The sequence below is a fragment of the Eleutherodactylus coqui genome, chromosome 7 (assembly GCF_035609145.1).
Source record: "Eleutherodactylus coqui strain aEleCoq1 chromosome 7, aEleCoq1.hap1, whole genome shotgun sequence".
Lineage (NCBI taxonomy): Eukaryota > Metazoa > Chordata > Amphibia > Anura > Eleutherodactylidae > Eleutherodactylus > Eleutherodactylus coqui.
Window position 1 is genome coordinate 64710580 of NC_089843.1, and position 12495 is coordinate 64723074.

General features: G+C 45.0%; 1 protein-coding gene across 7 annotated transcripts in view; it reads left to right on the top strand.

Moving 5' to 3' along the window:
• Positions 1-12495, top strand: part of APBB2 (amyloid beta precursor protein binding family B member 2) — a 324093-nt gene that overhangs the window by 107445 nt on the left and 204153 nt on the right. Inside the window, exon 4 of one of the 7 annotated variants that reach the window (XM_066573153.1) lies at positions 10311-10380. The exons of the other annotated variants lie outside the window; for them this stretch is intronic. Within the exon in view, the coding sequence (XP_066429250.1) occupies positions 10362-10380 (19 nt within the window). The 5' untranslated portion in view covers positions 10311-10361. The remainder of the gene's footprint in view (positions 1-10310; positions 10381-12495) is intronic. 7 annotated transcript variants of the gene reach the window in all.

Genomic DNA, 12495 nt, shown 5'->3' on the forward strand with positions numbered 1-12495 from the left:
TCTACCGTACATTTGAGCAGTAGTTCTGCTAAGGGGGATCACAACTGTGGACTATAGTTTTCTCCGTGATAATCCGGCTGATTCATCTCGGTCCAGTCATCTCAAACAGTACTTTATTGAAACAACTTTAGATTTTTTGACTTAGGACTCAAGTAAACCACTGTATTATGATTCTGTGTTTTATCTAACATACCGTAACCTAGCATCCATATATGGGTATTGGCAAATATTGTACCTCCTCATGCCTCCGAATTTGTTTATGAGAAGATGCAATAATTCTTTTACAGTGCCACCTATTGGAAGGCAACATTCCTGCAAGTCAATGTCCAGCCTTTTAACAGACAGGCCTTGTAACAATGACTGGGAATATAAGCCAAAACCAGAGTCTTCTCCAGAAGGAAAAGATAACCATGTACAGACTGACTGTTTCAGAGTGATTGAACCTCATCAGTGTGCAGTAGGCTTATTGCTTGGCTAGCTTGGTCAGGAAGGGCATAGTTTCTTCTTAGGGAGAGTACCTAGTGAGGAGACTTATAAGGCCATGCATGCTCCTCTGGGAAATATGCAAATGGTAAGATGAAAAGTGCCTCTACAGCACCACCTATAGGAAGGTAGGATTCCTGCAAGTTAATGTCATACCTTTTAACAAGCCTTATAACAATGACTTGGGATATATGTCAATGCCAGCGTCTTGTAAAGAAGGAGAAGATAAACCATGTACAGACAGACGGTTTCAGGGGCTTTTCCTATCATCCATGTGCAGTAGGTTGCTGATTGGCTATTGAGAGGCCTATAGATGTGTGTTAATGCTTGCAATATTACGGAGGTATTCCTTATACTGAGGTTAATTCTAACAGTGGCAGTGCTAGCTAGTAGACCAGGAGGAACGGAGAAGTAATTGTATTATCTGCTGCATGGCAGACATGTCACTTCTGTTTCAGATCCTAAGTAAAACCGATACCTAGAAGAGAATCCTTGTGTCCCTTACAGCAGTCCACACATTTGTAACATACCATATGGCAGTAACATGAAGCCAAGGTAGTTGATACGGTAGACCGCACTACTACAGTCGGTTTTACGTCGTTAAGAATTACTCCACATTTCTCTGTTTTATGCAATAAAAACCAGAAGCTCAGACATAAATCTGTAGCTGTTTTTGGCAGCATGTAGATATATAATGGCAGATCCTGCTAGAGTCTCGCCATTCTCTAGAAATAAGGTTTCTAAGTTTCACCATTACCTGATGGATTAGAGATACTTATACTTCAGACAGGGCTAGACTGATCATCAGGCACAATAAGTGTGTACTAGAGATGAGCAAGCACGCTCGGATAAGGCAGTTGCTCGAGCGAGCATTGCTCTTCTCGAGTAACTGCATTCTCGTTCGAGCAGGCTCGGGGGGGGCAGCGGGGGGAGAGTGAGAGAGATATCTCTCTCCCCCGCGCTACCCCCCACTGACCCCCGAGCCTGCTCGGACGAGAATGCAGTTACTGGAGAAGAGCGATGCTCGCTCGAGCAACTGCCTTATCCGAGCGTGCTTGCTCATCTCTAGTGTGTACCTATAGATGATAATATTTCTTATTTATATAGCGACAACCAGAGGTGTAACTCTAAGTTCCTGGGCCCCAATGCAAAACCTGTAACAGGGCCCCAGCTATAATGCTTCATTCATAGTACTGGGCTCCTTCTATGGAGAAGAGAGGCCTTATGGGCCCCCTAAGGCTCCTGGGTACGGATGCAACCGCATCCTCTGCATCCCTTATAGTTACGCCGCTGGCGCTAACATATCCTACAATACTTTACACATCAGAGGGAACAAGAACAGATACAATCAGACATCACATATAATATTAAACTAATAAACAGTAGCAGTCCTGCTCACAAGAGCTTACAATCTATGAGGAAGTAGGGGAGACCCAAGAGGTACAAGTGCTTGTTCTCCACAATGGTCCAGCCAGACTTGATGTAAATAGGGTGCCAGTCATAAAGCTGTATAAGATGCTCACCAGCCATTGTCTGTATGTACAGATAGGAAGTGCATTAGGATGTCTCAGATGTGTCAGGTTCTAAGGGAGAATGTTGAAGCAAGATAAATGGGGGTTAGGTTGGGTTAGGGAATATGGTAGGGTGGCTTTACATCTGCATTGGATACCCCTTCTGGTCCACATAGTCAATGGGGTGTGCCTGGCGCTGCCCCAAACGGAACAGGAAAGCAGAATCCCCAGTGCAGATGTGAAAGCACCCATAGGCTCCATAAGGAGATGTATTTTTAGGATAAAAAAAGGATAAAATTGTAGATATTATGGATAAGCGCTGGCATTAAGGGGCCCCAGGTCCAGCCGGCACCCATCTTTAAATGTAAAATAAGCGGTGCATTGTAAAATAAAAACATTATTCTTTTCGCTCCACTCCTCTCTTCCCTTCAATCTCCACTTATCTCCCTGCAACAGATTATGTGTGCTATGGGCCGCAGCCAATCCCTGGCCTCAGCTTTGGGATGACCGAGGCTAGTGATTGGCCGCAGTGGTTGCAGGCTTAGGCACCATGTGACTGGCTGACCGGACTAAAGTGAGTGGAGCCTGGCGGAGGAACAGCAACCAGAACCGAGGGGAAGCAGAAGAAGTGAGGTGAGTAAGTTAGGTTTGTTTTCTATCCCACCGCCTATAGATGACATTACACAGACTGATACGGCGCTCAGTATGATTCTATGTAGGCGCTTTTCAAATGGAATGAATCTTCTTCCATTGTACTGGAATAATCTTCCATTTATGGAGTTTTATGACACTTCATGCTCTTTTTATCTGGCATTTTAGTTGTACGGTGATCACTATTTATGTATATACCCATGCATGTATTCAGGCATTTTTATAACATTGCTGCCTTTTAATGAATTGATATTTAGATATGATTTGGTATCTTCTAGCGGTGAGACTGTAAGCAGGCAGAAGTTCGGATATGAATTCTAGTAACCCCATAGTAACTCGCTGTATCCACTCACTGAACTGGGACTAGCGGCTGGTGCTTCGGGTATATGCGTTTACTGATTGCTACATCCTCGTACGTACGTATTCATATATTTGTATGTCTTTTATAGACCATGTGTTTTGAAATTGAAATTATGCTTCGTATATTGCAATGGAAAGATTGTAAGCAGCAAGGCATGAACTCTGATGATGATGATTATCCGTTCAGTCAAGGCCGATTTACAGTCACTTTATGGATCATCTTTCTCTATGCTTTCCTATCCTTGACTGATTCTTTCAGGTCTTCCATGTGCATGTTTGTACCCGCCTTCATTGTGTCCAGCCAGCATGTTCTTTGTTGTCCTCTTCTTCGTCACCAATTGGCTCGCATGATATGTCCAACGTATGAGAGTCGTAGTTTGGTGATTTTGCCCTCTAGTGAAATTTTTGGTTTGCTAGGACCATCATGTTGGTGACCATTGCCGACCGAGGTATACGCAGAATTCTTTCCCAGCACCATAGCTCAAAAGCATCAATTTTCCTTCTATCTGCCTTCCTCAGTGTCCAACGTTTGTATGTGTATATGAAGATCAGAAACGTGATTGCATTCATCATTCGGATCTTTCTAGCAATGCTAAGATCTTTGCTCTTCCACATCCTTGCCGTTCCTTGCATTGCACTGCAGCCAAGTGTAACTCTTTGTTTGATTTCTGCTTCTGATTCTCCATTGCTGTCAATCTTGAATCCAGGGAAAAGGAAATCGTTAACCGCTTCGGTTTCCTCATGAACTCTACTAACCCTCCTTTCTAACAACCTGCCCCATCTGCCCAATTGGGACTGGGGTCTTGTATTTCAGGTCTATGCATTTAAGGAGCTAGTTCATTGGTAGTGTCACCAATGAAACACGTTAGTTGTACAATAGGGGCTCGTATCCACAGTATGCGTGGATTCCGTGCAGGCAATCCCGCGTGGAATCCACCATGTGCACGGCCAGTGAGCCCTGCTTACCTGATTTCCCTGGCTTCCACGTGGATCCCTCCATTTCCCGGTTTGGTGTACTGCGCATGGTCCTCGCGGCTCACCATCAGACATGCGCAGTACAGTTTCGTCTTCTTTAAATCTCCTGCTTTCTCGCGGACCGCGGCACATCCGCAGTGTCAGCTGTTGGTGTGTCGCGGATCGGACGGCTTCTATTGACTTCAATGGAAGCCGTCCCTGCGGGATCCACAGACAGTTGGAGCATGCTGAGATTTGTTTTCCAGACCAAAAGGTCCACAAATCCAAACCACATGCTTTTAATCCATTTGCGGACACCCATGCTTCTCTATGGGTGGCTTCATTTGCGGGTCTCCTGCGCGGGTGCTCCGCACGGATTCTGCAAATCGAATATGCCCGTGGACATTGGGCCTAAAGGAGTGTCCATTAGTGTTTAATAAGTTCCTTATCTTCTGGAGGAGGTACTGTATGGGGCCGTACAGGGGCACTATTACAGTATCTGTAATAGTGCCTCAGTTTTATTTTTGCCCGGAGCCACACTTTGTCTAAAACTGGCACTGTTGGAGATTAACCTGATTCTCAGGGTAGAACATTCCAGAGAACTTGGGAAAAGTCTTGGGGACGGGAGTGGGTGATTTGGACTACCGGTATGTAGGAATTTAGTTGAAGGTCATTAGTAGAACGAAGATCACGGCCAGAGTGCTAGACAGATATATGAGAGGAGATACAGGGTGGTGCTGCACTGTGGAGAGCTTTATGGCTGAGAGTGATGAGTTTATATTGTATTCTGTAGTGCATAGGCCACATACATGGAACACTTTTTGGAACAAATGCCCAATATTTGAAGAGCTGTATCTCAGAAAGTACTGGACGCAGGGAACTAGGGGAGGGCTCAAATTTTAGCAAATTTAATTTTTTAAATCTAGATATGTATGATAATGCATACTTTAGAAGATATTGAGCAAAAAGTGAAAACATTGTGAAAATATTGCTGTTTTTTGGGTATTACGTAGCTCGGACAGGTCTTTCAAAGCTGCAAACTTGGTTTCTTCCTATTGGCTTAGGTCCTAACAACATATAAAAAAAATTAGAACCACATGACCTTTTGCAAGGTCGAGCCCTTTTTTGTGTCTAATTTAACTGGACTAATAATCCAATCCGCCTCTAGCCACATCGTATCGGTTCACCTGTTTTATTATACGTGCATATCTTACTGGATGCTATGACCTGGGTTATATGCACAGATTTATTTTCTAGGATAGCAATGATTATTGAAAAACAGTCGCACATGGATGTCATCTTTGTTCTCCCCTTTTTTTTTCCTTTTTGCACACCCATTGATTGGAATAGGTGACCGACATTTGAGTCGACCATCTCGAGTTGTCCCATTAAAATGAATGAGAGCGGAGCTTCACATGCATGTCCTCCGCTGCCACAGACATTGGGAACTTCAGGGGTAAACTGGGGCTGCTTTTCCGGTTAGAGCTGTCCTGAGACATCCCCTTTAAGGCTGTCCTTTTGTTTTTCTTGATCTTTTGTCATTTCCCATAATACTGAGTGTAGGCCGGATCTCTTTCCTGAAATATGCAGCTTTTTATGGCGTAAATAGGTCTATATGATATCCTGTGTAATGCTGAGCAATGCTGGAGAGATGGGAGGTGATTCATTTCCTGCCTGCAACACCTTCTTAAGATTCTAGATGTTTTCTTTATTGCTTTTATCTGTTATTATACTTCCGGTTGAATTATGCAAATCTGCATTTTATCGAGGCGTAATGTTATCTAGTCAGTAGTATTCTTCAGATAGTCTATGCCCATGTAATCCTATGTACAGTATTTAACCCCTTAAGGACCAAGCGCAGTAAATAGATAGCGTTTGGTCCTGAGCTTTAATCCTGACGGATAGCAGAAGTACAGAGCAGGATTAAAGCTTCTGCTCATGCAATCAAGCAGGAGTAGGTCAGGTCCTCGGCTGTCAGACATAACTGAGGAACCGGAGGAGAAGGGAGAAGCAGTTTTTAACCATTGCTGCCTTCTCCTTTCCAAGCTACATAGCGCTCAATGAGCTCTTTGGACTAAAGTTTGTTTTGTTATATTTTTAGGGTAATGTGCTGATGTTGTTGATAATATAGTTAGTCCTTTGGGTATTATTGTATCTTGATGCCACCAGGAAGTCCGGATGGAGCCAAGATTGACGGGGAGGGGGACGCCCCCTGTACGTGATAGGCTGAACACCTGGTTCAGCTGTAGGTCCTGGAAGCCCACTAAGGATTAGCAGCTGGAAGGGGCTTCCCCGGCAGCGGACCGCAAGCAGAGAATGGGCCAGCATTGCGAGCTGTCAGCGCCCGTCAGTGAGCACACAGGTGGCACGGAGCTGACAGCTGCCTGCAGCACTGAGGCATCGGGCACAAGGGGCTTCCCTGGCAGCAGAGCACAAGTGGCGAGTGACCCAGCATTGCCAGCTGTCAGCGGGGGGGGGGGGGGGGGGGGCGCCGTCAGTGAGCACAGACACAGTGGATGGCACAGAGCTGACAGCCGGATGCAGCACTCAGGCGGTGGGTGGCCAACTTTCTCTGGCCCACAAGCGCAGAGTGCGGCAGCTGTGAGCTGGGGAGCGGGCGTCAGGGAGCACAGAGGCGCTGACACTGGTCGCTGCAGAGTGTGGATTGATTAGTGCCTTCCCGGCAGCCTTAGGGTGAGTGTAACATTTCTTCTTAGGGTTACATTATTAGATGTTAATGCTGCCATGTTACAGCAGAAACATGGCAGCATTTACAGCTCATAATGTAAGCCTAAGAAGAAATGTTACACTCACCCTAAGGGTGCCTACCCACTTGCGATTTTTTTTCCTGTGATGTTTTGCGTTTTTTCTCAAGAGCAATTAGTATAGAATGTGTTCTTGTCCATCTGGGTTTTTTTTTTCCGTTTCGTGGGGTTTTTTCACATAGGAACTGTCAGTTGCATATATCTCCTTATTTTTCTCTTAATGCACCCATGATTGTCAATGGAGGGCTGCAAAAAACGCCGCGAAAAACGCAGCGGAAAACGCGCAAAAAACGTGCGAAAACGCCGCGTTTTTCACACACGAAAATCGGCAACGCAAGTGGGTAGGCGCCCTAAGGCTCCTACCTACTAGCGTTTTTTTTCCCTGCAAAATTCGCAGGGTTTTTTTTTCTACAGGGGGTCTATGAGACTTGTAATGTTAAAATCGCGATCGCGCAAAATCGCGATTTACCGCGCAATCGCGATTTTAGCTTTACAACTCCCATAGCCCAAAGACCCCTGCAGAAAAAAAAAACGCTGCGAATTTCGCAGTAAAAAAAACGCTAGTGGGTAGGAGCCCTAATAGGCTGCAGGGAACGCACTAATCAATCCACACTGTGCTGCTAGGACCTTCCAGCCTTGACCCTATCGGGAGCTAAGGGTGTGACACGGGTGTTCCTCCTGTCAAACCCCTAGCTTCCGGTGGTGTCAAGATGCAATAATACCAGTCGATTGTCTTTTTACAAGTAATTCAACCTGCAGTCAGTTTTAGAAGATATGGAGGGCATAAAAAAACTAGAAAGAGCAATGTGGATAAGGATAGAAGCTGAACAGTAGGGTGCATATGTGCATTATTCTATGGTTAAAGTGACCCTCCGGGCCTGGACAATCAAAATGGTTGAACTGCTTCTCTGACTACCTGATGCATATTGTGCATTACATGCATCATTAGTCTAAGACATTACACCTGAGCAGTACTGGCCAGTCGGATCAGCATGTAGTGTCTTAGATTACTAATGCATACTAATGAACAGTGTGCACCAGGTAGTCAGAGAAGCAGTGCGGCCATCTTTGTTTGTCCAGACTCAAAGCGTCGCTTTAATGGCTTGGAAATAGGTGCTGCCATCCTACTAACACTGGTCCACCAAGAGTCATGATTGAATCATATTGTGAAAAGAGAGTAAAGGCAAAGAGTAGAGGACCTGCACAACATTTTGGTAATCTGATATTCAGGACAATAATCAAGTGCCGGAAGGTTCAGAACATAAGAAGACTTTTGTCAGTCAGATGTGGGTCCGTCCTGCCACACAGCGGTTTAACTGTGGTGGCAGCACCTAGAGAATCCTGCTTTTCATGCTTAGCTCTTCCAAATGGGATGCAGGTCTCAAAGCTGTTACACACACAGATAGTACTGGTTGTGTGGCAGCTGATGCTGCACTGGGCCAAGGCGCAGTACCTGTAGGTCGGAACAGGTGTGTAATTTGGAGGCAGGCTGGAGTCAGGACTGGTAGGAGAGTCTTAGGACTCGAACTCAGGAGCTCCAGATGATGGCTCTTCCTGTTGAACTATCCAGCTCTCTGGATAGCTCCCCTGCATAACCATGCCCTTGTTCCTTGCTCCTGATCTAGTTCCCATTTTGGCTCCACTCTTTTTGCTTAATTGGATATTCTATAAAAGCCTGACCCTTCTTCCAGTTCCTTGCAAGATTATTGTGCCTTTCGCCTGTAGTCAAGCTAGTCTACCTACCGGCTCCTTTAAACTAATACTGCCACTCCTGTGTATCAACCTCTGGCTTTACCTGACTACACTATCGGCCTACACTGGTTGTAACAAGATGCTCAGAATTCGAACCGGATCGTGACACAGAGATTTCTTTCGTCTTGCTTCTGTACTCCTTCCCTATTGTGTCTGCATACTTGTATCTTCATCTGTCCCATCGCAGATGTAAAGCAGAACATGCTAATACAAAAGCACATCAAACGGTATATTTTCATGCAGTGTGTTACTATGCTGTTTAAATCTTTACTCAGGCTTTCAGTTTATGACATTTTATGGTCAGTCTGTGTGCTGAGTCGATACGTGTCTATGTATAATCTTTAAAAAGTTTACAAATAAAGAATTAAATAAGTAAAGGTATGTGAATTTCAGCCAAACAGAAACGATCCAAAAAGGTGACCACCAAGGAAGGGAGATGGTGGCCATTTGTTTCTCTTGCAGTGGCCGCTGCAGGATAATTGAAGTAAAACATGGTGACCACTGAAATGAATGGTTGAACATTGATTGGCCATGCCCACCGAAGTGACGGTCGCTCTCTGGCAGCCATTCTATGATATTAAGTGCTGAATAGAGATGAGCGAACATGCTCGGCCCCGCCCCTTTTTCGCCCAAGTACCGCGATTTTCGAGTACTTCCGTACTCGGGCGAAAAAATTCGGGGGGCGCCGTGGCGGCGCAGGGGGTTGCAGCGGGGAGTGGGGGGGAGAGGGAGAGAGAGAGGGCTCCCCCCTGTTCCCCGCTGCTACCCCCCGCACCGCCGCGCCTCTGCCCGCCCCCCGGCGCCCCCCGAATCTTTACGCGCGAGTACTGAAGTACACGAAAATGGCGGTACTCGGGTGCGTAAGTACTCATTACGAGTACGTTCGCTCATCTCTAGTGCTGAATAATTTGATTTAAAAAAATCAATAAAAATAATATAAGTTTCTGCAAATAATTTTTTGCATTGCGTGTTATTGTTCATTTGACTTAGGGTGGTCCTACGCATTAGATGTAGATCGGCCGAAGTTACCAATTTCAGCTGAACCACTTGATTTCCTAATATACAAGGTGGCCTTCTGACTCTCTCCCGATGGTAGATGTTGGGGGTGATAAGAATCGGGCAGTTGGATTTCAAGTCCTGATCCCTTTGTTCTTGGGAGATAAGCCGCTGCCAGAAGTACGTAGCAGCTTTCTCCACTCACTAAATACAAGACACATGCAAAGTCAGCCAAGTGTGAATCTGTGTGGCGGTATTAGGAGGGATAGCTGTCGGATGAGCAAACATGCAGTCAACAGCTGTCACATGCTTACGATTAGCCTGAGGCCCCAATCACATCTACAGTGGAGGCGCAGATCTGGGATGAAACCCCGGGGGAAATAGCACAACCTGTGCTATTTTGGCCAGGAAGATTTTAGCCAGCATACCGGAAACTGACAGACCCCATTATAGTCAGTGGTGTCCAACTGGCATCATTCGGATTGAGCATGTGCCACACTCAGTGGTTCCAGTATTTTTCTTGCCCTGCTCCGAGGATTAAGCCAAACAATGGACATCACACCAGAGCCAGGATGCAGATGTGAACGGGGCCTTAGATGCAGTAGTAGATAACATATTTATATGTTTTTAGTGCCGGTGTATTTCAGACTCAGACTGTCTTAAAAGGAATGACTCCCAGCATTCCTGCAACCTTCTTATCCTCATGATGGCTATTGCTGATTTGCAATGTTGTTTACATTTGACTTCTGTTTTGTGGAATCTGTGCCCTTTCACACCTAATTATTTGTAATATACATACTTCCTTGTTTTTAATTTTTCCCATCATCCCTCTTTTCAGATTGCTAACTTTAACCTATATCCTGATCCATTGCTGACGCCCCTGTGACCCATGTCTGAAGTCCTCCAAGGTTAGAATCCCTTCCGAGTATTCTGTTTGGTGTTTCACACAATGCATTTATTTACCATATGTTTACTTACTATTTGTGTTTTATTTCATTCCATTTATTTAATTTCAACATTTTGTGATAGTTTCTTACTTTTTTATAACTGATTTGAAATTTCCTTTACTAACATTTTTAAGATATTGAAGTGTGAATATCTTCACCAAACATTATGACTCATCATACCTTTCATTCCTTTAACCCCTTCAGTGGCAGGTTTATGATTACCATGTCATGCCTCACAGGGCAGGTTTTATAAATGAGTTAGGCCGCCTGCACACGGGCGGAAATCCCGCGGCGGTTTTTCCCGCGGGATTTCCGCCACTGAAAGTTTGCATAGGAGTGCATTACAATACGCACTCCTATGCAGATGGCCGCGGTTTGGCCGCGCGAAATCTCGCGCGGCAAACAAACTGCAGCATGTCCTATTTTTGTGCGGGGCTCGCACTCACCCGGCCGCCGGCTCCGGGCTGCGCCGCAGCCGGCACATGAAAGAGCCGGGGCCGCCAGGCGCGGGTGAGTACGCGCTCGTCACTGCAGGCTCTCGGGTCGGGTCCCACGGCGAGAATTCTCGCTGCCGGATCCGACCCGCTCGTCTGCAGGCGGCCTTAACAATGCATTTTATTCTATAAAAGTAATATAAAGGAATCTTTTAAAAGTAATTATAAAGGAATGCAACAATCACATTGCAACACTTTTTTGTAATGCAAGAATACATTATAACAATTTTGGAAAATAAAAATAAAATAATTCATAATTATTCTCAAAGCAGCCTTAAGGATGTCACGAGATGTTCCCACAAAACTTACATTCACATCTGGTTTCTTTCCTTCCGGAACAAACTCGGCACACTCTGCTGGGAAACTTCTTCTTTGGTGTGGGTGGGATATGAGATGGGAACTGTCTTTCAGTAAGACGACCAGATGGGTTTCAGCACTAGAGCTGTCCACGGAAATCTTCTGGAGTTTAACTCCATGGTCAGTGTAGCAAGCCCCAGAGATTTTCCGGGTGTGCCACTAAAGGGGTTAATCCAGTATTCTCCAGACCAGTTCTTACGTACCCCAACAGGTCATGTAGTAGGAATTTTCATAAAGGCGATAAGTGGTTTAGAAAGCCCATTTTCAAAGACTTTTATTATTTATCATAGAATGGTAAATTTAGAAGGGACCTCCAGGGTCATCGGGTCCAACCCCCTGCTCAATGCAGAATTCACTAAATCATCCCAGACAGGAATGGAGTAGCAATTACATAGACTAAGCCTTTAAGAAGAATATACCCTCCTATTTGCCTGGGACTCCATTTATGTATAAGTTTCCCGGCCAGAGGTGTGCACTAACTGATAATTCCCTCTGGGCCAAGGGTTATACTTTGGACAATAAAAGTGTTTCCCATTCCTTTCCAAAGTTTCCAAGGACCCTGTGTCTTCATAATTTACTCTTTTGAGAATTATGAGTTATAGGAGGCTCAAAATCCTTTCCATAATGCTGCGTTTAGACATAACGATTATCGTTCAAAAAATCGTTAAAGGGAGTGAAAGTGAGCAAAAATCATTTGGCTTAAACGCGAGCCAAGGTCTGAACGATGAATGAGAATTGTGCACTTTTCATTGGTCATTCAGTTTCAGCAGGACTAAAAATTATCCTTTGATCTTTCACTTCTCGTTGGGGTGTGTTCAGTGCCATTTTTCAATACTTATACTACTGTTCGGCTACTCTGTAATTTCACTTTAAACACTCCTGCTTAGTATTTAACATAGGAATGTGAGTCAAAAGGGGTGTCGCCCCCGAGCCACTCACCCCCTAGGTGTCTCCACACACTTTTTGGGTGCTTTTCTTAAGGAGAGATGACATCCCTCTTGACCCACATCACAGACCACTCAGCAGCCAAGCCAGAAACCTACTGAACACAGGCAAACACCCTGAAACAGTGGTCTGTGTTTGGTTTGCTGGTTTGGTTTCCTATTCCCAATCATTGTTTTACAGACTTGTTAAGGAGTCGTACATTAATTTGAAGGAATGCTGCCATCCAATAGGTGGCGCTGCAGAGGTATTGTTCCATCTTCCTTATTTGCATAGGAATGTG